This window comes from Saccopteryx leptura, chromosome 6 (genome assembly GCF_036850995.1).
Source record: "Saccopteryx leptura isolate mSacLep1 chromosome 6, mSacLep1_pri_phased_curated, whole genome shotgun sequence".
NCBI lineage: Eukaryota > Metazoa > Chordata > Mammalia > Chiroptera > Emballonuridae > Saccopteryx > Saccopteryx leptura.
This window is the reverse complement of record NC_089508.1, coordinates 31,347,271-31,372,879: the sequence shown is the minus strand read 5'-3', so window position 1 is coordinate 31,372,879 and position 25,609 is coordinate 31,347,271. Positions and strand designations below refer to the sequence as shown.

General features: G+C 46.6%; 1 protein-coding gene across 3 annotated transcripts in view; it reads left to right on the top strand.

Moving 5' to 3' along the window:
- Nucleotides 1-25,609, top strand: part of SMOC1 (SPARC related modular calcium binding 1) — a 159,363-nt gene that overhangs the window by 75,328 nt on the left and 58,426 nt on the right. For all 3 annotated transcript variants that reach the window (XM_066342015.1, XM_066342014.1, XM_066342013.1), the window contains exons 2-3: nt 3,139-3,304; nt 4,502-4,614. In XM_066342015.1, the coding sequence (XP_066198112.1) occupies nt 3,139-3,304; nt 4,502-4,614 (279 nt within the window). The remainder of the gene's footprint in view (nt 1-3,138; nt 3,305-4,501; nt 4,615-25,609) is intronic.

Below are 25,609 nucleotides of genomic sequence, written 5' to 3'. Positions count from 1 at the left end.
GGGGTCGGGGTGGGAGAGACGTACCTCTCAGCCTCAGAGATAACCTAAGTTCTGAGGTGAGCTAGGGCAGGGAGCTGTGGACCACTGCTGCCCCCAGCATAATTCTGGAGGGAGGGGAAAGCTCAGGGCGTTTGGTGCAGGGCAGGCCTGGAGAGCCCCTGGGGTGGCAGGACCCTGGGAGGCCAGGCCTGCCATAGCACACTGGCCGGTTCCGAGGCCATGCTCGGTGGGAAATGCCACAACTGGGATTCATTCACCACACAGAGACTCGAGTGCCCCAGCATTGATCTGCCAGTGGTAGTCAACCTGGTCCCTACCGCCCACTAGTGGGCGTTCCAGAGTTCATGGTGGGCGGTAGCGGAGCAACCAAAGTATAAATAAAAAGATTTAACTATAGTAAGTTGTTTTATAAAGATTGATTCTGCCAAACTTAGCGAAAATCCGACATAAATTACTTAGTAAGTAATTATTAATATATGCTTTAACTTGCTATAACTTTGCTTTATAAATTTTATAAAGTAAAGTTACTTCCCTACTTTATAAATCACCATTACTGTGGAACCGGTGGGCGGTTAGAAAACTTTACTAGTAACAGAGATACAGAAGTGGGCGGTAGGAATGAAAAGGTTGACCACCCCTGCTCTAGACGCTGGGGAAGTGTCACAGGCAGAACAGTTATCCGTGTCTCTGTGGGGTTCCCAACTGGGGCTTTCATTGTTAGTCAAAGCATACACATCCATTCGTCATCACTAACTGCGCTCAAAGCCATGAAAGAAAAGTGGGGTGTGAGAGGTTATTACTGGGACCCATCCTCACCTGTGAGAGTTTTAAAACTACTCAGGGGTTTTCAGCAAGGGCAGCCGAGGGGAGTTGAGGCTGAGGACCATGTGCCCCTCCTGCTATCCAGTAAGCTCCTCCCTCCCGTGTGTGGTGGTCTGCCTCTGGATGTGACTCTACATTTTATTGGTTTTTTATCCCAAAACACTAGACTTCATCATGAAACACTCTCAGGACATTTCCTTTTGGGCTTTGGGATAGACCCAGGTTGAAACTGTGAGTACGGCAGCTTGGGGAATCTGAAGAGAGAGCCAAGACGCGCTGTCCCTCCTGACAAAGCCGGTGTGGGGTGTCCGCCCTCAGCTGCTCCCTCCCTGTGCTGAGCAGCCTGCACCCAGGCGTGTGGCCAGAGTGGCAGGAGGGACTACTTTACAGCTGGGAGGCAGTCTGTATGATAATGGACAGGCTTGGACTGTCTTGAAATTTGCCTGGTAAGGGTGTGTGTTTCCAGGGCACCTTGAAGGGAATGGACTTCCCTCTGCCGTCTGTAAAAGAGTCAGCAAGTTCTCATCTTTTTGCTTCTCACAAAGGGCCTGCAGATATACCCAAAACAGGTTGTGTTCATACCTTCCCTAACCCCTGTGAACTTGGTGTGATACCTCAGTCAATTCTAGCACCACTGACCGCCAGATGTGTGCTCATTACATTGCCATGCATTTTGTGGGATATCCATTCCCTTACCCCATGCTGATGAAGAGCCTTTGCTGTGCCCAGAGCTCTGCTATATGGGGTGGTTGAGAGAAGACACAGCTCTCAAGGCCGATACAATCTAATCATGGGCTATCTAAAAGAAGCTCATGGATTGTATGACCTACTTATTGTTTCCTGACAGTATTCTATAGTAGCTAACAGGGGTTCACTGAGAAAGGGGTTCATGGTCAAATAAGTTTGGGAGATGCATCATCATATATGTCCCTTGATTTATGTAACAAACTACCACAAAACTTAATGGCTTAAAATAACAACTTCTTATTATATCTCATAGTTCTGTGGGTTGACTGGGCTCAGCTGGGCGGTTCTCATTGGGATCTTTCATGAAGTTACTTCCTTTAATATTTGTTAGTTGCAATCAGAGGATAGTTGGGGGTAGATTCATGTGTTTCCATGTCTGGGTTGTCTGGGGATTTCTCTCTGCTTATGGTTTCACCACATACTAGCTTGGGCTTCCTCATAGCATGGCAGTCTCAAGGTTGTTAGGCTTCTCACATGGCAGCTCGTTTCTGCCAGAGTGTTGCAAGAGGTGTAGGTGGAAGGTATACGGTTTTCTATGAGCCCGCTTAGAAATCCCAAAACATCACTGCCACAGCATTCAATTGGGTAGGCAAGTTAGTGAGGCCAGTCCAGATGTAAGGGGAAGGAATTAGACTCCATAGCTCAATGAGAAGAGTAGCAAATAATTTCCAGCTATCTTTAATTTACTGTATCTCTTGGAAATTTACAATGTATGAGAATGTATCCAAGGTGTTGTCCTACAGTAAAGAAACCTTTTGGCCTGACCTGTGGTGGTGCAGTGGATAAAGTGTCAACCTGGAATGCTGAGGTCGCTGGTTCAAAACCCTGGACTTGCCTGGTCAAGGCACATATGGGAGTTGATGATTTCTGCTCCTCCCCCCTTCTCATTCTCTCTCTCTCACCTCTCTAAAATGAATAAATAAAGTCTTAAAAAAAAAGAGAAACCTTTTTAAATTCAGCATTCTCTAAGCTGATTATTGTTATTATGTTTAAAATCAGGAAAACCCTTGCTCACACAAAAAAATCATTTAACTTACATTCTGCCAGACAGCAGTAGGCAGATATTAAAGGTAATAGATTTGGGGCTCAATAGTACTTTTTAATAATCAAAACATTCCAAAGATGCTAGGGAGTTTCTAATTTGGGGAAGTACCAAAAGAGAGGACTCGTGACCATCTGCATGGGTGGAAAGGCTGAATGTCCGTCCCAGTGATAAAAGCTTTGATTTGACCTCTGTCTAATCTTGATTCAAATTCACCACTTATAGCTATGTAACACTGGGCAAGTTACCTTTCTCTAAGCTTTGATGTCCTTATCTACAAGTAGATGGTTTCTATTTCATAGGGTTGTGAAGATTAACGAGATAGATCCTGCATGGGAATTGTGTAGCATAGGTGCCTTCCTTGGTTAGACTTTGTGGCTGTTCAGTTCCCTTCTACTTCTGGAGTATATTAATACCTTTGGATTTCTTCTGGGCTTGCTCAAGCAAACCAGAATTGTAAGTCATGGACTCACCCTTCATTTTCTTGCAAGAGTAACCTCTAAACCCTTTCACTTTTTCCAATCTAGTTTCTCATAAGTGACCGCGACCCTCAGTGCAACCTCCATTGCTCCAGGACTCAACCCAAACCCATCTGTGCCTCCGACGGCAGGTCCTACGAGTCCATGTGTGAGTACCAGCGAGCCAAGTGCAGGGACCCAACCCTGGGTGTGGTCCATCGAGGCAGATGCAAAGGTAAGTGTGTGCCTCTCTGCCCAGTTGAAGAGAGGTGCTGGGTACCACCGCTTCCTGCATGGTGCACTCCCTGTGGGGGGAGCTCAGAACGTGTCTATTTGGTTTGCTATACTATCCTCTCAGCCTTTCTACCAGGGACCATGAGAAGAACTGGTCTACCTGAAGGAACACACACTTTTCTCTCTTTCAAACAGTGTCACCAGGCTTGGGTTTGGAGAGATGTGTTGCTGTGTGGCTAATGCTATTTACTTTTATTTTATAAATGAAGATGCTTAAAATGGCAAAACATTATTGCTGGCCTATGAATAGAAATTCCAAATTGTTGGTCACGAAATGTGGGGTTTTTTTTTGTCTGCTCAACATGTTTAAAAATACTCAAAACAATTGAGACAACACTTAGAAATTGGAGATTTGACATAAAAATCTGGATTTCTGTACATGTCATAATAAATTGGAAACACTGAGAATATTAGGTCTGTATTCCCTGCCATAAAGCAACGATGGCTGGAGCTGAGTAGCCCTTACCTCCTTTACAGAGGACCCTGTTCTCCAGTCGGTCACAGTCCGCAGCACCCCATATTTGTCTCCAAGCTGAATGTCATTCTTGGCACACCCAGCTTGCTTCTCTCATTTATGTCACTTATCTGCACCCTGTAGATATTTGAATTTGCGATTCTGGACTGCTTAGAGCCATTAGAGGAGTTGTGGGGTACTAAGCAGGCCACTCGAGAGTGTCTGATTTTCTAAAGAAAATGCTTGCTATTCTTGAACTATAAAACATTTCTGAGGCCCTTTGGGCTTGCGTGTTTTTGAATTAAAACCTAGTGAAAGTAATAGAAATGGAACTTTTTTTTTTTCCCCTGGGAGGGGTGGGGTACTTGGGAGAAAAAAATTAGTAGAGCCTGGTAACGATGCATCCCCGCACTTTTCTAAGAATAACACTGAAAGGGAAGATGAGGCCAGTGGCATTGGCCAGCCACTCACTGCCCTCGCGAAGTGAGAGGAGAGGGGGCGGTGTGTGTGGCTGTGCGTGGGCTGCTGCCCGCGGGGGTGGGGGCGCGGTGGCTGTGCATGGGCTGCCCCACCGCGCCGGGGTTTCCTCTCGGCGTTCCTAGAGCGGGGTAGCCATTTTGTCCCACGGCTCCTGCGTGGAATGCAAGCGAAGTGGGAAATCGGCTCGTTCCTCCCCTCTTGTAGACGCTGGCCAGAGCAAGTGTCGCCTGGAGCGGGCGCAGGCCCTGGAGCAAGCCAAGAAGCCCCAGGAGGCGGTGTTTGTGCCGGAGTGCAGTGAGGACGGCTCCTTCACCCAGGTGAGGCCCCCGCGAGTCCCCGGGCCGTTCCCTGGACGGAGGCCCAGGGGAGGTGCCCGAGTGCGGGAGGGCCGCTCGAGCCGGGGCTTTCTGGGAAGCAGCGGAGGGCTCTTTGACATCTTCTGTGCTACCTTCTGCTGCCCATGTTCCCCCTCCTGGACCCTCCACGCTACCCCTTGCCAGCTGGCAGTGGGTCCTGAAAAGGCGTATGCAAGTCTCAGCCAGGAAACTGGCATTGCTCGGTCCCCATCCTCCCTGCTGGCCCTCTCCATTTTTCTCTTCTGTCAAATGTCGGCTGATTATTTTTTCTTACCCTTGCCAGTTTCCATGGGCAACCCTGGTATTCCCTGCACTGTTTATTGCTACCCTCTGTGCTCCCCGTCTGCCTGCCCCCAAGTCCTCAAATGAAGCAGTGATCCCTTTGAACACAAAGTGTACTGTGGATCTCGGAGTATGTGTGGTGTGTGTGAGTGTGGGCTGGATGGTGTGTGCACGCACGTGCGTGCACAGTCATGTGTAAGCGTGCACATGGATTTTAAATTTCCTTTTCAGGCAGTCCCATCTCTCATCCTGCTCTGGGTACAGCTATGCGTAAAGGTAGCGCCGGCTGTGTTGATGTTGGCACAGGTCATTTCTAAAACATAGGCAGCACGGGACAATAGGGACAAAAGGCTGTTCCTTCTTGAGTTGTTAGGGTGGCCACGGGACACAGCCTGGGGGGCGGGAGCAGCTGGATGGAGGCTCTGTGGGGTGTAAGTGGGGAAGGCCACTGGACAAGGCTGAGGCAGCCACGTAGGATGTCCTGGTGCCGGGACTCCCTTGGTGGAGAGAGCGGAGTCGGACGGCAGGAAAGGCCTCAGAGGTTTCCAAACTTCCCTGTAATTCCGAATCAGTGGGGCAGAGAGTGTGGGCTGGCCTTTGGTCCCATGGGTTTCAGATTTCTTTTCCAGCTGGGCCCAGGGGATTGTTAATTTCAGAGTGACCACCGCTTGGGAGGAAATGTGAAGGGGTGGTGGGGAAGCCATTGGACCTCACATTTTTAAAAGTTCCCAGCTGATTCAAATGTTCACCCCGGACTGCGGGCCACGGCACTAAATTGACCGTGGCTGCAAACCTGTGAGAGATGCTTTTACTCATTTTCTCACTGAAGCCTCACCCTGTGAGGTAGGTGCTATCGTCCCCATTTTCAGAAGCTGCAACCCCAGTGGGATGCAGAGTGGCAGAATGGTGATGCAGACTCCCTCTCGAGCCAAAGGCCTCCATACTTGGCTGTTCTCTGAACCGGCAGCTTTAAAGGAGATCCCGAGGAGCGGACCGGGAGAAGGCTGTCTAGTGCTGTGGTTAGCGCACTGATCCTGGAGCCAGACTGTCTGAGTGGGATTCTCAGCCCAATTCACTGAACTTCTCTGGGTTACCTCCATTATTACACATAATAATTATTACCATATTATACATACTGTATTATTATATCACTCTCATTACTATCATTAATGAGTATTACTATAGCTTATCTCATAAGATTGTGGATTGAGTTATTACATGTAAAACACTAGAAGCCCCCTAGACTGCTCGGTAAATATCTTACCCACCACCATCATCATTATCTTCGTCTGGTTTCGCTATTAACATCTTCCTCAGAATGTATGGATGACATCACTTTCCGAAAATAAAACCTTTCATTGAACCTCCCCAAATTTGAAAATTGATGAACTCCCTCATCAATTTTTTATTGTGAAAAGAATGCCGGCGATCTTTGTATATGGATCTGAGACTTCATGGATGGGGGGGAAAAGCAGACCTCTGTCGGCTGAGTTTGGGGCCGAGACGGGGTAAAGGTCACAGGGAGGAGGCAACTCATTTTTCCCCTTTCTCCAGGCTTGTGTAATCCTGAGTGTGTTGCTCATGAGAGCGGTTGACCCCTGCCCTCCTGGTTCTGAAGTGTTTGCTACCTCGTGACAGACAGCTGCTGGCCAGCTTTTGTTTGGGCGAGGCTGGGCCGGACCAGGTGGTGTTTGCTAGGGAGAGGAACTTCCAGATTAGTCAGGGCAGAATTGCTAAGTGAGAGGGCCCCTGAAGTTCAGCAAAGGTTGGATAGACAGTCAAGAACCCCCTCATTTGTTTGACACGCTAAGCACTGCCATGTGTCTTCAGGCTCACAGCTGGCCGCCTCGGTGGACAGCCAGGCAGCCAGACAGCCTGCCGGTTGCTGTTACAGTGATTGAAATGGATGTGCTTTTTCCCTTGATCAAAGACACTGCAATAACTTCACAGAATGAGGCTGCCTCTTCGAGTGTGCTTCAGTCGCATTGACGGGCTGCCAAAAGGATGGGACAGATGCTTTTCTCCCTCCCCCAACCGTCGCCATCTCTTAGCTCAACTTTTTTTTTTAAGTCCAAAACCCAGATATCAGCTGTGTTGTTTTAATAATCTTTATAATATTGATATGCACTTATCTTGGTGTTAATAACATAGGTTAGCCCTGTGAATGATTACAGTAACACACTCTTAAAGTTTATGGCGTGAATAAAGGAACCCGAATGGGACTTGGTTTGTCTGGCATAGAACATATTTGGGGCCACATGACTGGGTTGGCTTTTATGGGGTTCGTGTGGGACACAGTGGCCTCTATTCTCTTGTTTTCGCCCTTCTGTACCCCTCCACCCAACTCACACAGCAGAGTGGCTGGTGCACCTTAGACACATTTGATTTTTTTTTTTTTTTTTCATTTTTCTGAAGCTGGAAACAAGGAGAGACAGTCAGACTCCCGCATGTGCCCGACCGGGATCCACCCGGCACGCCCACCAGGGGCGACGCTCTGCCCACCAGGGGGCGATGCTCTGCCCATCCTGGGTGTCACCATGTTGCGACCAGAGCCACTCTAGCGCCTGAGGCAGAGGCCACAGAGCCATCCCCAGCGCCCGGGCCATCTTTGCTCCAATGGAGCCTTGGCTGCGGGAGGGGAAGAGAGAGACAGAGAGGAAAGCGCGGCGGAGGGGTGGAGAAGCAAATGGGCGCTTCTCCTGTGTGCCCTGGCCGGGAATCGAATCCCGGTCCTCCGCACGCTAGGCCGACGCTCTACCGCTGACACATTTGATTTTTATATGGTTTTTTTTTTGTTTTTTACAGAGATAGAGTCAGAGAGAGAGATAGATAGGGACAGACAGACAGGAATGGAGAGAGATCAGAAGCATCAGTCGTTAGTTTTTCGTTGCGACATCTTAGTTGTTCATTGATTGCTTTCTCATATGTGCCTTGACCGCGGGCCTTCAGCAGACTGAGTAACCCCTTGCTTGAGCCAGTGACCTTCAGTCCAAGCTGGTGAGCTTTTGCTCAAACCAGATGAGCCCATGCTCAAGGTGGCGACCTCGGGGTCTCGAACCTGGGTCCTCCGCATCGCAGTCCAACGCTCTATCCACTGCGCCACCGCCTGGTCAGGCCACATTTGATTTTTAAAAGCCTTGATACTTATGTATGTAGTCCACATTCCAGCCCATTAAATCAAATTCTAGGAGTAGGACCCAGACATTGTCTTATTTCAAGCTCTCAGGTGATACCAGTGATTGGGCAAAGTTGCAAATGGCCCACTGTTGTCAGGGCTCCATCGCCCTTGCTCTTGATTGCATCACTGGAATGTGGAGTTAATGCTCTTTGGTGACCTGTGAAGTAAGGTCGGGGGCTATGGTCTTTGTCCTCTGCTGTAGCCTTATCTGAGGTGTCTTCTGGGTATCAGGAACGTGACTCCTGACATCTGTTCTACTAAGTTCTCTGCCAAGCAGTTGCCTAGCGCCTGAACTGATTCACAGAAAGCACAGCTGTCGTAGAAAGGTGTTGGGCCACCACCACCAGGAAATGTGGGCTGGGGCTTGTCGAGCTTCTGCGTCGCTGAATAGTAATGGTGGCGACACTTTATGGAGTGCTACTTGGTGCTAGGCATTAATCTTCACTAGGACCTTTTGAGGTAGTTATTAGTACCCTTATTTATAACGGAAACCTGAGTTTCAGATGGGTTGAATAATTGGTTCAAGGTCACTAAGCTAGAAGGAATTTGCACCCAGCCTACTTTGGGTTCTTAACTTTTTTGTGCTACAGAACAGTCCTTGATGTAAATGTAGTTCATTTTCCTCAGCATTGTTATTCTAGAAGTCCCCTCTCTGAAGCTGTTGACCAATCAGTCAAGCAGACATTAAAAAAAAAAAAAAATTGTTTTGATTATGGAAATTTTCAAATATATAAAAAAGTAGGAATAATTGTATAATGAATTCCATGTACCCATCACCCAGCTTCAATAATCACTGACATGTGGCTGATTCTGTTTCATCGTATTCAGTTTTTACCTTCCACCCCAAACTGGATTGCTTCAAGGCAAATCCCAGACAAAGTATTTTGTCATCTCAGACATTTTGGAGCTCTGCTATGTTCTGGGCTGGTTGCTCTGTGGGATTTGAGAAATGTCATGACCTGTGCCTTCAAGGAACTCACATGCAGAAGAGATATGAGAACACAGGATAAAGTAGCCAGAATATGAAGTCATACATGTACAGCTAGTTATATTTCAAATGCCCATTTCCAGATCAGTAATTTAGAATCCCGAGCATATTTTATTGTTGAGAAAATATATACAAATTAAAATTTTTTGAACTTTAAAAAAACACCTTAAGGAAAACTAAAAGGCAAACGACATATATTAGCCTTAATGACAAAGGACTAATATTATACAAAGAGCTCTTAACAAAGTAGAAAAGGAAAAGATTCTAGTAGAAAAGTGGGCAAGAAATGTCAATAAGCAGGTTACACACTAACAAATAGTCAATAAGTGAAAGTGAATGATGTCTTTTTCCTCAGTAATTGCAGAAATACAAGTAGAAATAATGATGTGTCATTTTGCAGACCACACCGGTAAAAATTGGAACATTCAGGCTCGAGTGCAGGGAAAAGGCTACCCCCACATTGCAGCTGGGGAGGGAAACTGGCACTGAGTTGTTATGGGATGATTTTGCAATATGATTCAAAAGTTTTTTATTGTGCCCACATCTCGAGCATGAAATTCTACTTCTAATTTATTCTAAGGACATAATTAAAAATATGTGCAAATATTTAGCCATGAGGATTTCCATCTAAGTTTTGCTTATAGTAGCAAAAAATTTGGAAATAACATAAATATTCAATAAGAGAGAATTGCTTAAACAAATTATGATAGAGCCACATTATACAGGTTCCGACACAGTGTGTTGTAGAGGCTTATTGTATCTGCATGTATGTTAGAGACCTTTTTACATCTTTTCAAAATAGAAAAGTTATGTACACTTTGTAAAATGCATTCTGACTATAAATACATAGGGTAGGAAGGTAAAGCTAGTGACTTCATCTTCCTGAAACAAGAACAATTAAGTCTGTAACCCTCTGATTTATTTTCCTTGTGTGTACTTATTATTTAGGAAAGAAGTGGTATAATATCATATATCATTTTATAACCCTTTCTTAAACTAATTATACTGTGGACTGGACTTATTTCCATGTTAGTTACATGTAACTCCATCTAATTTTTTAGATGGCTGCCTTGTATTTCATTATATGAACATAGTACAATGAATCCTGGAAATTTGGGGATTAAATTTTCAGAAGGTAAATATTGGGTGAAAAGGGCATGCACTTTTAAAAAAATTTATTTATTTTGGGTCAGAGGAGAGGAGATAGTGAGGCAGACTCCTGCATGTGCTCTGACTGGGATGCACCCAGCAACCCCATCTGGGGCCAATGCTTAAGTACTGAGCTATTTTCAGTGCCTAGGGCTGATATGCTTCAATGGAGCTTTACTCAGCACCTGGGGCCATGCTTAAACCAATGGAGTCACTGGTTGCAGGAGGGAAAGAGAGAGTGAAGGGGGAGAGGGAGTGAGGAGAAGCAGATGGTTGCTTCTCTTGTGTGCCCAGGACATGTATATGCCGGGCCAACACTCTATCCACTGAGACACCTGCCAGGACCAAGCATGTACTTTTTTTTTTTTTTTTTACTTTTTTTTAATATATATTTTTCTGAAGTAAGAAGTGGGGAGGCAGAGAGACAGACTCCTGCATGCTCCCGACTGGGATACACCTGGCATGCCCACCAGGGGGTGATGCTCTGCCCATCTGGGTTGTTGTTCTGTTGCAACTGGAACCATTCTAGCGCCTGAGGCAGAGGCCATGGAGCCATCCTCAGTGCCTGGGGCCAACTTTGCTCCAATGGAGCCTTGGCTGTGGGAGGGGAAGAGAGAGAGAGAGAGAGAGAGAGAGAGAGAGAGAGAAAGGAGAGGGGGAGAGGTGGAAGAAGCAGATGGGAGCTTTTCCTGTGTGCCCTGGCCGGGAATCGAACCCAGGACTTCTACACGCCGGGCCTATACTCTACCACTGAGTCAACCAGCCAGGGTCCCAAGCATGTACTTTTAAAGGCATTTGATGCATACTACTAAACTGCTTTCCATAGTGTTAAGCACCAATGTGGTTAATTAACCATTTTAATTTTTTGTATAGATGGATTATAGTTCTAACAATACCATAGAATATAAAACACAATTTGTAATGTTACTTCTATGTGAAAAATATGCTAGGTTCCTTTTCTTTCCCTCTTTCTTTCTTTCTTTCTTTCTTTCTTTCTTTCTTTCTTTCTTTCTTTCTTTCTTTCTTTCTTTCTTTCTTTCTTTCTTCCCTTCCCTCCCTCCCTTCCTTCCTTCCTCTCTCTCTCTCTCTCTCTCTCTCTTTCTCTCTTTCTTTCTTTCTTTTTGACAGAGACAGAAACAGAGAGAAGGACAGATAGGTACAGACAGACAGACAGGAAGAGAGAGAGATAAGAAGCATCAATTCTTCATTGTGGCACCTTAGTTGTTCATTGATTGCTTTCTCATATGTGCCTTGACCGGGGCACTACAGCAGAGCAAGTGACCCCTTGCTCAAGACAGTGACCTTGGGGCCCTGGCCGGTTGGCTCAGTGGTAGAGTGTCGGCCTGGCATGCGGAAGTCCCGGGTTCAATTCCCGGCCAGGGCACACAGGAGAGGCGCTCATCTGCTTCTCCACCCCTCCCCTCTCCTTCCTCTCTGTCTCTCTCTTTCCCTCCCGCAGCCGAGGCTCCATTGGAGCAAAAGATGGCCCAGGCACTGGGGATGGCTCCTTGGCCTCTGCCCCAGGCGCTAGAGTGGCTCTGGTCTCGACAGAGCGACGCCCTGGATGGGCAGAGCGTCGCCCCCTGGTGGACGTGCCGGGTGGATCCCGGTCAGGTGCATGCGGGAGTCTGTCTGACTGCCTCCGCGTTTCCAGCTTCAGGAAAAAAAAAAGAAAAAAGACAGTGACCTTGGGCTCAAGCTGGTGAGCCTTGCTCAAACCAGATGAGCCCGCACTCAAGACGAGGACAGGAACAGTCTTTCTTGATAGAGCTCTTTCTGTCACTAACACTTTCCCCATTTTTACTTGTTCTAATCATTGTTCCTCCAGCACTGAAAACATATACACAGCCTTTTATTTCCCAGAGTCATTTTTTTTTTGCCTGTGGGGGCCTGGAGAACTGTTCTTTCTTCTTCGTGATGCTTTGTTCTGAAGTTGGAAGCACAAAGAGAATGTGCTGTGGCTTTTTGGCAAAGACAGTGGGCCCCCCTTGTCGGCATTTCTATAGCTCTTACTGTTGTATTTGCCAAAACCTAGGGAACTGCAGCTTATTTCCTTAGGACCTGGGATCGGGTGTGAGCAGGCCTTGATGGTCCTTTTAGCTCCTCCTCCTCCCTGCCCCACAGCACACAACTACACTTCCTGACGTCCCCCTGCAGGCCTGAGTTGTGTGACTAGTTTGCCCTGGAAACACCTGGGTTTACCATCTGGGCCTCCCTCATCCAGATTTCCGGCAGGTATGGAAGGTATCAGTGGTTTGTGTGGACTGGGAGCCTTTGTTGGCCTCAGCTGATTAAACCTGGACAGGCTGGAGTGCTGAGGTGAGAAGAATTTGTCCTATCTTTGATGAACTTTGAGGTCCCAGAAGAATCTGGGCATTCAGAGCACTGCAGGGCTAAGACCCTGGTTGCAGCTGGAGTGTTGTGGACTTCTCCAGCCCATTGGATTCCCTCAAACAAAGCCAGTTCTGTATATTTTAGTGGGCCTTCTGTGGCACGTACAATGCCAACTTTATTTTTTTTAAGCAGTCATGCTGTTGAAAATCCAAGCCTATTCTTTATATATAGATGGCATGATGGTCAGTAGACCCCACTGTTGGGTAAGCTTTTGTTTTTCCTTTTTGTTAAGTGCTCAGTAAACATAGTATTGTTACAATTTGAACATGTACTGTGCCCCGGGGCATCTTACTCCTTGCTGTACATGTGATTTTTCATTAGAATTGCTTTTGTTCCAAACATCCGGATAGTGCATATGATAATTTCTGTGAAAATGCCCACTATTTAGGACATAATTGTTATTTGGCAAATGTTTATTTTCGTTCTCTGCAGGTCTCAATTTGCTCACCTGTAAAAGGGAAGAGTTAGTTGGTCTATTCCCGAGGCTGGCAGACTGACCTGTGGCCAGGAAACTTGGTTTTGTTCTTTAAAATAAGAGCTTGACTTTGATAGATGAAATATAACTTATATGAGATAATTCCCGTACCATAAGATTCACACTGTTAAGTGTACCCAATTCGGTGGTGTTCAGTACACAGGGTTGTGTAACCATCATCACTATCTAATGCCAGAACATTTTCACCACCCAAGGAGAACTCCTGTACCTATTAGCAATCACTCTCTATTACCCCTTCCCTCAACTCCTGGCAACCTCTAATCTACTTTCTATTTCTATGGATTTGCTTATTCTGGACATTTCATGTAAATGGAATCATGTAATATGTGTGTGGTCTTTAGTGACTGACTTCTTTTACTTAGAATGTTTTCAAGGTCCATCCATGTTATACTATTATTAATCAGTACTCCATACTTTTATTTATTTTTTATTTTTTTGTGGGGTTTTTTTTTTGTATTTTTCCAAAGTGAGAAGGTGGGGGGGGGGCAGACAGACAGACTCCCACATGTGCCCAACCGGAATCTACCCGGCATGCCCACCAGGGGGCAATGCTCTGCCCATCTGGGGCCTTGCTTGGCTGCAATTGGTGCCATTCTAGCACCTGAGGCAGAGGCCATGGAGGCATCCTCAGTGCCCGGGCCAACTTTGCTCCAGTGGAGCCTTGGCTGTGGGAAAGGAAGAGAGAGTTAGAGAGAAAGGAGAGGGGGAAGGGTGGAGAAGCAGATGGGTGCTTCTCCTGTGTCCCCTGGCCGGGAATCAAACCTGGGACTGCCACATGCCGGGCCGACGCTCTACTGCTGAGCCAACCGGCCAGTGCCTCCATCCTTTTCATTGTTAAATAATATTCCATTGTACAGATATACCCCATTGTGTTTATCCCATCAGCTGATGGACATTTGGGTTGTTCTCATTTCTTGGATATTGTAAAAAATGATATTATAAACTATTGTGTGCAAGTTTTTGCTTGGATGTATGTTTTGAATTCTCTTGGTATGTACCTGGAATTAGAATTGCTTAGTTTTATGATTTTATGTTTAAGCTTTTAAGGAACTGACAGACTGTTTTCCAAGGTGGCTGCACCATTTTACATTCCAACAGCAATGTATGAAGGTTCCAATTTCTTTATATCTTTGCAAACACTTACTATTGTCTGTCTTTATTATAGCCATCCTGTTGGCTGTGAAGTGATATCTCATTGTGTTTTTGATTTGTATTTTTCCTAATGATTATTGACATTGAGCATCTTTTCATATGCCTTTTGGCCATTTGTATTTCTTCTTTTGAGAAATGTTTATTTAGAGCTTTTGTCCATTTTTAAGTTCAGGTATTTGTCTTTATTACTACTGCATTGTAAGAGCTCTTTAAATGTTCTAGATGCAAGACCTTATCAGATATATGATTTATAAATATTTCTCCCATCTTTGGTTTGATTTTTCACTTTCTTGATAATATCTTTTAATGCATAAAAGTTTTAATTTTTTTTTAAGTGAGAGGAGTGTAGATAGACTCCCTTGACTGGGCCTTGACTGGGCTCCACCCAGCAACCCCTGTCTGGGGCTGATGCTTAAATCAACCGAGCTATCCTCAGCACCTTAGGCCAATGCTCAGACCAATCGAGGTATCCTCAACACCTGGGCTGATGCTTAAAACAGTCAAGCCACTGGCTATGAGGTGGGGGGGGGAGAGAAGGGATAGAGGGAGGGAGGGAGAAGCAGATGGTCACTTCTTATATGTGTCCTGACCAGGGATCAAACCCGGATGTCTGCATGCTGGGCTGAGACTCTATCCACTGAGCCAACTGGCCAGGACCTAAAAGTTTATTTTAATGAAGCCCAATTTATCTACTTTTAAAAAACATTGCTTGTGATTTGGGTGTCATACCTAAGAAGCCATTCCCTAATCCAAGGTAACAAAGATTCACTCCTGTGTTTTCTTCTAAGAGTTTTATGGTTTTCACTTTTACATTTTGGTTGATGATCCATTTTGAGATCATTTTTATACATGGTATGAGGTTTCCCTTGTATATACCCAGTAATCCCAGTGCTGTTTGTTGAAAAGACTATTCCTTCCCCTCTTAAATTTCCATGGCACCCTTGTTGAAAGGCAGTTGAACATAACTGTGAGGGTTTCTTTCTGAACTTGCAGTTCTATGCCATTAATCTCCATATCTGCCATATGTTAGTGCCACACTCTTTTTATTACTATAGCTTTGTAGTAAGTTCTGAATCTTCCTTTTCCTTTTTAAATGAACAGTGAGGTGAGTGGTGTTCTGCACCCAGGGTGGGGTTAATGCCAGCTGCCATCACCAGGAGAGTGAGAAGACAGGAGCCCAGGAGCCCGAAGCTTGTGCTGTGGTTTGAGGTTTTGTGACAAGTATCAATGTTCTCCATTAGGTACTTGCAAAGGAAGGAAAGGGTGGGGAGGGAAAGCTACAAATGAGGGAGTGAGAAACTCTAGAATCTCCCTCAGGACACTAGGGAGCTCTCTGTCTTTGGCAACTTAGTATTTCTTCTTTGAATCTACAAGCAGGGAAGGGGTTTCCTTTTCAAATTAGAGACTGGGTTACAGTGACTCTGGAGCCTTAGAGGAGATATATTCCTGCCTGCGAGAGTCAGGCACCGGCTCGTGCTTGCTCGTCTCCCTGCACTGATACGACCTCGGTAGTCATGAAGGTTCTCAGCACATCACGATCTGAAAAGATGTAGAAGGGGAGGCCTGGGGACAACAGCCAGCAGCCGGCTTCCTGCGGGGGTTCCACTTCTTGCCTTCTGGTAGGTGGTCTAAGTGAGATGTAGTTTGTAGTGAATATACAATCTAAGTTATGTTGCTGCAAAAGCAAACTTTAAATTTTATAAATGATGGCAGGGACATGGCTGATTCAGCCGTGTGCAGAAAGGACTTGTCTAGCAAGGGACTCCTCTAATCTCCTGCATATGAGGGGGAGCTACCTCTCTCGTCTTTTCATTAAGAGAACTGGCATGGCCTGGGTCACGCATCAGGTGCAGACATGTGCAGTAAGAGGAGGCTGGATGGAGCTTGCTTTGTGCTCAGGACACTGTATCCATTGTGTTCTGTCGGGACTTGCCTTCCCCGACCGCTGCTCGGCCCTACTCTTCAATGGCCTTTCTCCAGCCGAATGGCCACCGAGCATCCTTTTCCAGATTGGCTGACCTCATTTGCTTTGGAGTGAGCATGCAGGGTCTGGGTGCTCCCAGCTGGGGCCCTTGGTGAGTCTGTCCCTCCAGTCTGTCTATTGTGGAAATGAAAGAAGTAAGCTCTAGGTGGTATGTGCAGTTGCTCTTCTGCCTATAGGAATGGGGAGGCCCAGTGATTAGGGGTGGGCGGGGGGCTTCAGTTACTATCTCTGCTGTTCTTTTCTCCTTCAGATAACAACTGCACTTCCTTATATAGCTCTTACTATGTGCCAGGCTGTTTTATAAGTGCCTGACACATATTAACTCCCTCAATTCCCTCTATGACCTATGACATATTCAGTCCTCTCTATGACCTATGATGCTATTATATCCTCATTTTATAGATGAGGAAGTGGAACCCCAGAGAAGTTGACTGGCTTGCCTGGGGTCACACAGCTTGCTAGTAGCAGAGTCAGGATTCAAACCCAAGCACCTGGCTGCAGAGTTCTTTTCCTATTCACCACTCTTTATGCCTCTCTAAAGGGCATTGAGTCTTTTAAAGTTATGTTGGTTGTAGCACAGCCAGGGGTGACTCAGGTGAGTATGGCTGGGAAATATTGTCTCATGAGGAATATTCAAAGGAGCCAGAGATGTTTGGTTTGTTTTAGAGACTCAAAGGGGGGGATGGGGGGATGACCAAAGGGATACTTGAGAGCCATCTTCAGATGTTTGTAGATGACAATAACTTTTTCTTTTTTTTTAATTTATTTTTATTTATTCATTTTAGAGAAGAGAGACAGAGAGAGAGAGAGAGAGAAGGGGGAAGGAGCAGGAAGCATCAACTCCCATATGTGCCTTGACCGGGCAAGCCCAGGGTTTTGAACCAGCGACCTCAGCAGTCCAGGTTGACACTTGATCCACTGTACCACCACAGGTCAGGCCGACAATAGCTTTTCATGAATAGTTTCACGGAGCCTATCCAGGATCACTGAGTAAAATACTCAGATTTTGGCTCAAAATAAAGAAGAACTTTTTACGAGTAGAGCAGTTCACAGATGGAATGTCTAACACAAAGAGAACTTAACTTCACGTCCTGGGACGTGGGCAGGCAGGGACTGAAGGACGTCAGGCAGGGTACTGTGGGGTGGGCAGGGCACACCACTGCACTGGGAGGAGCTTACACTGGAGACTCCGGGGAGGTAGCTTGCACATTGTTTAGGATTTCATGACAGTAGCTAATGTTCAACAAGGTGGGTAGGTCCACACCAGGTCTACAGCAAACACTCGTGAACCTTCCAGGCAGGGCCATTAATACCCACACTTAGGGCTATTGCCACTCCACTGTGTGTGCACACAACATGCCAGGAGGTGACCTCGTGGGGCAGTCAGCTAAACTCTTTAGCAAAATTAAAAGGATCAGATTTCTCCCCCCGCCCCGTGTCAAAGTAGAGAAAGGTAATAAAGGAACACAGGAGGGAGGTATGAAGGCAGAAAAATTTAATGAAAAGTGAAGTCAGGTTTGGGAAGCCAGAGGAGCTCCGCTCCGGCGGGCCACCCTGGTCCCAGGACCGGCCGGATTTTCCCAGCTCAGGGCCAAATCAAACTCCTACACAAGAGCGACTCTTATTGGGTATTCTTTAAAACATAAAATCATACTTATTCCCTCCTGAATGGAAATAAAAAATGAATGAACCAGGTACCATATTTGCTGTCTACAAAACCGAGGCTTTTCTAAGCACCAAACGGAGGGTCAGGAGTCAAGAAAATAAAGCTTTTTGAGTCCCTGAAGCCCTAACACCCAGGTTTTAGAAATATTTTAAATGTGTGTTAGGGATATGGTATTCATACTTTTTTGGAAAATACTAAAAAAAGAAAAAAATCATTATATACTTGGAAGAATGGTATTAACACTGACAATTAGGTACCAGTTTATAAATTTCCACCTTACTCCTAAGCAGCAAAAGTTCAATTTGGAGCAGGGTTGTAGAATCACAGAACTTGTGGTTCCTGTGGTTTAAAACGACCTTAGAGGCACCTGGTTCATCTCCTCCTCCCTCTCCCTCCCCCGTCCCAATCCAGGGCTCTGCTTCCACTGCCAGTTGCTCACCAAGCAGTCATCTAACTTTTGCTTGATTGCCACCAGAGACAGGAAGCTTATTATTGCCAGTGTCAACACACATAATGTATTTTGGGACAATTTAGTTGGAAAGTCCTTCTCTACAAAGACTGAGAGCTGTCTTCCTGTAATTTCCAACAGATGAGCCCAGTTTGAGCTGTGGGACTAACAGAATCACCGAAATCCCACTTTCCACAGAAAGATTTAAAAACAGACACTGTTATGTTTTTATGAAGCCCTGCCTTTTAGCCAACAAAGATTTCTTTTTGCCCTGGCAGACATCCTTAGTTCTGTCGCTCATTTTCATATCATAGGGATTCCTGTCTGTCTCTCCTCCTGGGCTGCCTTCTCCTGAACTCAGTTATAGATGTCCTTCCTCTAACTGGACACGAGGTTTCGGACGTGGTCATAAACAGCCTGGGGAAGAACGGAACTGTCTCTCATTCTAGACACGGCACTGCTAACTGATAGGGTGTTGGCCGCCCCATTACACCATCATCTCATAAAAAAGCAATCAACGAAGAATCCCTTCTTTAGGAGGGTTTGAAATTGAAGGGTTATTTTCCTTCCCTGCACCTCCTCCGTTAAGTTCTGGAGGGTGAGGGTAAGTACTGTGAGAGGAAAATCCTTCATTCCTTCGCAGACAGTCCTCCCTAGACCTGGCACGGAGCAGGGGACAGTGTCTACAGCCAGCGAGAATAGCTGTGCTCTGAAGCTGTAGCCTCCATCCCCCCTGCACCAGGCAAGGGGAAGAGGGATGAAATCAGCGTATGCTGAGCACATGCTCTGCACCCAACACGACTTCAGCTGCTTTGTACATGGTGGGGCAGAAGGAGGTTTGCAGTTGTGAGTACACGGAAGAGTCTATTTTTGTATTATTATTTGCTAATTATCATAGTTTTTTAATGAACAACTGTAACCCCCCCTTTTGCCCCACACTGTATATCTTGTCTCATTTTGTCTTCTCAGTGACCTTCAAGGTGGGCACCATTAGCCTTATTTCATAGATTGACTCAGAGATGTTAAATGACTTTACCAAAGTCACATGGCTTGTGGGCGAGATGGTAGTGACACCTAGGTCAATTTGGCTGCAAAGCTATGGTTTTCCTTCTGCATCTTGTTGCTTCTGAGCCAAACCAGACTGTGAACGAGGAGCGTGTTTGTGGGATAACCTCTTCTGAACTGAGGGAAAAGCGTGCCTCTCCTGCTCAGCAGCCCAAAGGATCACGCCACCTTGTCCTTCTGCCCTGCTCCTCGCTGCTTCCGACTCTCCTCCATGGGTGCAGTCACTAGAGCAGCGGTTCTCAACCTGTGTGTGGGTCGCGACCCCGGCAGGGTCGCCTAAAGCCATCGGAAAATACATAATGCATATCAGGTATTTACATTCCGAATCATAACTGTAGCAAAATTACAGTTATGAAGTAGCCACCAAAATTATTTTTTGGTTTGGGGTCACCGCAACGTGAGGAACTGTATTGTGGGGTCACGGCATTAGAAAGGTTGAGAACCACTGCACTAGAGCCATCAATGAAAGACCACATGCCATCAAAACAATTGAATCTAAAAAGTTTGGGAGGAAGTAGGGTCACAAGTCTCCTTATTGGGATATTCCCACCTAGAAAATGTTGTATTTGTTTCTTGAGTATTTCGTGATAATCCCAGAAATGGTGGCATAGAAATTTCCTTTAAAACTGGTTCTTGAAGGGTGGTCCTGGGACCAGCAGCAGTGGCATCACCTGGGAACTTGTTAGAAAGGCAGATTCTCTGGCTGACCCCAAACCTAATGACTCCAGGAGCTCTGTGGGAGGGGCCCAATCATCTGTTTTCATAGGCTCTCCAGGTACCTCTAATGCACATCCAATAAGCACTGTTTTCCTGAGCTTCTGACGGAGAGAGATATTGGGGGGGGGGTACATGTGGCAGCCTCAGTTGGCCTGGAGACTCAGTCTTTAGCCAGGGACCATGGCACTCACGGAAAACACTTTCTCAGGGCTTTGTACAGAATGCTGACAAAATGAAAATGGGACTTCCCTGAAACCGAGTGATCAGTTGGACCAACGGGAAGATCCTTAACTTTCACTGTGCATTTGCTTAATCCGAAGAAACTGCTAACTGATTTGGAGCAACTGGCAGAAGAAAAATAAGAAGACAGCTTCATACTCCCACCGCCAAAGGAGAGAAATATTCATGTGCCTTCTGCTTTTAGCTTGTTTTTCCCACTAGGAAATGGCAGTACTCAGTTTATTGCAAGTTTGGTAGTTGCTCCTAAGGAGGCTGGATCCAGCCTGTCTCTGCATATGGTTCACACTTTCTATTTTACAGAAGAAGCACGAAGAAACAGAGGAGGGACCCGAAAGCACAGGCTGAGCCGTGTCTTGGAGGGGACCCCAGTTGTCAGTGAAGGTCTGAGGCAGTTCAGGATGGATTTCTTCACAGGTACAGAGCTCGGGAGAGCATTACAGAAAAAGGAGGGAAATTATTTCAAGATCAGAGGATGAAATGAGAGCCTGATGCCGGACTGTAAAAAAGTAGGGCTGGGCGAACTGAAGAAACACGGCAGGGCGCTGGGCTTCATTATACTGCCCCCTCCCAGCAAAGTTCAGTGTGCACCACACAAAATAAAGGGACAGTCCCACAGCCAAATACCTTTAGGGCTTGCTGCAAAAGATCTCGTTGTCTTAGAGATAAGTCATGAATTGATTCAAGGCTCTGAGACATCCTGCAGGCGAGACCTCTTTTTAGTTAACCTGATTTTTCCAAAGTTATTTGGCTAGAGAGCCTCCACATTCTCCAAAATTCCTAGTCCCACCCATAGGACACCAACTGCATTCATCACTACATCAAAGTGGCAGAAGTAAAGGTGCTCGGGTCTCCTAAGGATACAGGGGCCCTTCATTGGAGGGAAAGCAAACGTCCAGCGACAGAGGAGGAACTTTGGGATGTGAGGTCGACCCTTGTTGGAGAACCAACCCCAGGAATCACAGCAGAGAGCAGGCCAGCCATTGAGCGTAGCAGAGGCCCCCAGGGGGTCCCCCAGATCACTCCAGGAAGGGCCTCTCGCTCAAACTGGAGCACAAGACTCTTCCAGCTGCCTCCTTGATCCTCCTTCTCCCCCCCAAAGAGTTCCATCTGCTGGAGAATTAGGGGCACAAAGAGACACAGTCAGTTCGCTCAGACACCACACCTGCCACCTGCACAACTAGGTGCAGGCGACCAGGCTGCCTCTCTGTCTCTGGCCCTTGGTTTCCTCATTGGTAGAATGTTTGGGTTAGGCTGGTGATTGCTAGCGCTTTCTTCATTCTGAAGCGCTACGAAAGCTTGGAGATGGGGATTCGAATTCCTGTACTGTTGTGAACTAGCTCTGACATTTGAACAGATGGCCTCTGCTCCCTGTGCCTCTCCCGTGACCGACGTGCACAAAGGGTGACTGAGGCCCAAACGAGATAATGCACAGATGGTTGGTGGTGATGGAAAAGCCGCTCTAAAGCAGAAGGTGGTGCTCTCCAGGTGGGGCGTGGCTCCTGTGGTCACTGTCGCCTGTGTGCAGTGTCCCGCTATCCGTCCGCGTATCTCCTTCGCTGTTCTTGGTGCTTTCCTCCGTTCCCTCCCGGATCCGCTCCGTCCTGCGAGCTGAGCTGCCGTTCTCTCTGCCCCACTGTACTCACCCCTTGCTCAGCTGCACTGGCTGGGAGTGGCGGCCGCCCACCTTCTGCCACGTGTCCAGGAGCTGGGCTCATGTTGAAGATTAACGGGCTTAAGGTAATTTCAAAGTCTGTCTTAATTTGGACAGACCTTGATCTGCAAAATACCACTGGGCTGTTTGTACAAAGGACTTCAAGCCAAAAATCTATTAAATATATAAGTCAGGTGTGAAATTTACTTACCTAAGAAAAAGGTGTAAGGATTAAGCAAAGAAAAAAAATAAAAATATAAAACCTCAGAGACACAGACAGTAGTATGATGATTAGCAGAGGAAAATGGAGTGAGGGAGGGAGGAGAGGGTAAAAGGGGGGACAAATGGAGATGGAAGGAGACGACGTGGGGTGGTGAGCACACAATACAACACACAGACGATGTATTATAGAACTGTACACCTGAAACCTATATAATTTTATTAATCTGTGTCACCCCAATAAATTCAATTTAAAAATTTACTTACCTAAGAACGTACTGTTTTAAAGTACCTTTAGGAATACCAGTTACATTCAACAGAAGAGTTAAGCAGAGCATTACCCCTCTTAGGTTGATGATGTACAAATACTTTTTGACTCTTAAGGAAGGGCCAATCAATTGACCTTTCAGCCTTCCCAGAATGCTCTGGAGTCGGGCAGGAGCAAATTCCATGGCCTGTGTTTGTACCTTTGAGGCCAGAACAGGCTGTTTTGAGAACTGCACTGTGGGATACTAGGAATGGCCTATTAATTATCTTGCCAATTCCTCTTGGCCCATGCTTTTCCCATAAATTAATTCAAAAACTGATTAGTTTGAGGCTGGGATATGGGAGGTGGAACCAAGAATAAATAATTTATTGATTCAAGAGAATACATAATTGTGCAGAGGAGGCTAAACTAGGTAGAAGTTACATCTTGGTGTCTGTATAAACCATCAATTCTACAGATTTGATATCCTGATCATTTTTCCTGCAAAAAGTCTTACTTCTTTCCTCTGAGTGTAATAAAACTATTGCTATTTGAAATGAAACTTCCCTATTCTCCACTGAAACTTTTTCAAACTTTTTTGCTGATTTCAGACTGCCCCCTCCTCTGTGACTGGTCAGAATTGGATGTCCTCTTGTTCCCAGCAGAGGATCTGGCTATGTGCCCTTTTTGAGCTGAAAAGTAACACAATGATAATAAATAGCGTTGCTTAACTGAGTACTCAATCATATGACTTCTTTTTCTTCAAGAAGACATCTTGAAAACTCCCTAAGACGACTGACAAACATCCTCTTGGTTGAGAATCTGGGTTAATTCACTCTGGGCTCTTTGAGCAAAGGGAAGTGACCTCGTGGGCAGCTCCTGGACCTCCAGCACACCTGAGGCAGGTGTGCCTATTTCTGTGTGCTCCAGGCCTCAGAGGCGACAGCTCTGAGGTTCCAGTTGTATAGGACTTGGAAGCAGTTCCCAGCTGGAGGATTTTGTAATATGAAGTCTATTCCTTGGAGCCTGCTTCAAGGAAAGTGCTGAGGGCCCTGGGGAGAAAGGGGCTGGGTTTGGGTTTGTAGGCCTGGTTGGGGGCTGGGAGGCAGTGTCCACAGGTCCTCAGGGATACAATGGGCATACTTAGTGAGCATGTGGCCCTTGGGACCTGCTGAGCCCAGAGGTCACATTATATCCCTCAAAACAAAGCTTTGGGCTTAAATGCTTATTTATGCCTTTAGTTCTGTCTCCACCAGCCTTGGCTGGGACTTTGCACACCCAAGAGGAGGGGGCTTTCCATCCCACCGTTCTCTGTGCGCCTCGACCACAGTGGCAGCACTGGCCAAGGGCACAGCCTTGGCTGCTGGGTTTACGCAGCACCGTCCTCAAGGAGAGGGAGGCCAGCCTTGACCGTGGGGGACAAGGGGCCCAAGAGTGAGTCAGTGTGGCCGCCAGCCCCAAGGACAGGTTTCCCTCGAGGTGATTATTGGCCAAGGATGAGAAAGCAGCCAGCCAGGCCCTATTAAATTACTGTCAGTGCAAGGAATCGCCTCTAGGACCTGTCCCTGAAGCGCTGACAGAATCTGCAGCCACCGTTGCCACCCAGGCTTCAGGAGGTTGCTAGGGGAGCGCTGGCGTGGGCGGAGGCCGGCTTGCCAGGCGTTCCTGACGCGGCCGAGAGCCGTCCCTGCACAGCCCCCCTGCCTCCGGCCGTCACCCATGCCAGGAGCTGGGCTCACACTGTTGGTTTTCCTCTTCAGAGCCTTGCAGGTTTGGCCCTGTTACCCCCATTTTATCCCCATTGTATAGATGGGGCTCAAAGAGTCCCCATCTAGAAGTTTGTAACTGTCTGGACCAGGATTCAAACTTAGATCTGTCTGCGTCTCTTTCCATTTCACCATGACATCTCTTCAGAAGGTAACATGGACCCAACGCAAGATGTTGACCTTGAGTGAGCATCTGGGAAGCAACCGTGGCCATGGGATCATCTCCAGGAGCTGAAATGGGAGTGGAATGTGGCACGGGGGCAAAGGCATTGCTACTGTTTCCTTGCATGGGCAGGAGAGGCAAATGCCTCTTTTACACACAGAATCATACCGGTGGGAGCAAGATGCCCTTCACCTTGTTCGTTTCCTGATTTCTGGGGGTAGGTCCACCGTGAAACAAGGCTTGGGAAGACTACGGTGTCTGGTATTCACACAAAAGCAGAAGCCTTTCTGTAGCTTTTCTGCCTTACTGATAACTCTTGGAGTTCGTCCAGGCCCTCGGATCTCTCTTGGGCCTCTGTGTGCCCCGTAGACCTCAGCTCTCGCGTGTGTGCCGTTGCAGGCTGTCTGTCTGTCTGTCCTCCATTTCAGCATGTTCATGGTCCCCAGAGGCACACCTTCTTTTACACTTTAATATCTGTGCAAATTGGCACACATCTTATAAAAGAGGTCTACATTTAATGTGGCAGGGCTTTTTAAACTGATGTCACATTGTTAGAATGTATGGAGACCAAGATTGAAGAAATATGATAATTCATGCCTTTATTCTACTTATCATTCACCTACAATAGATGTCAGGCACTATGCTAGATGCTTAGAATATAGAAATAACCACTATGTAGTCCCTTGTCTTCGGGAGGTCACAGTCTAGGGGGGAAATAGACTAGATAGAGGAATGGTTTTAGCTCATTGTGATAAGAACTTGGGAAGCCAGGGTGTGTGGAGGATCAGAGGAAGGAGGGGAAGGAGGGCTGGGACCACTTTGCAGAGAAGGGGTATCATGAAAAGGGTGGGAATTTGAAGGGCTTACGAGTGGTATTCTGGACAGGTTGAATAGTAGGAGCAAACAAAGTTGAGAATCATGAGAAACTTGGACGAGCTTGCAAGCTTCAAAGGGTTCATTGTGGCTGGAATGGAGAGTGTGCGGAGACATGGGTGTAACACGAGGCTGCAGGAATAGGAAGGGGGCAGATCACGCAGGACCTCAAGCGCTATGCAGATTTGCTCATTTGCATGGCGCTTGAGGTCCTGCGTGATCATGAACTTAATCTCCATCCTGAGCCTAGCAAGTCATCCAGGGGTTTTGAGCAGGGG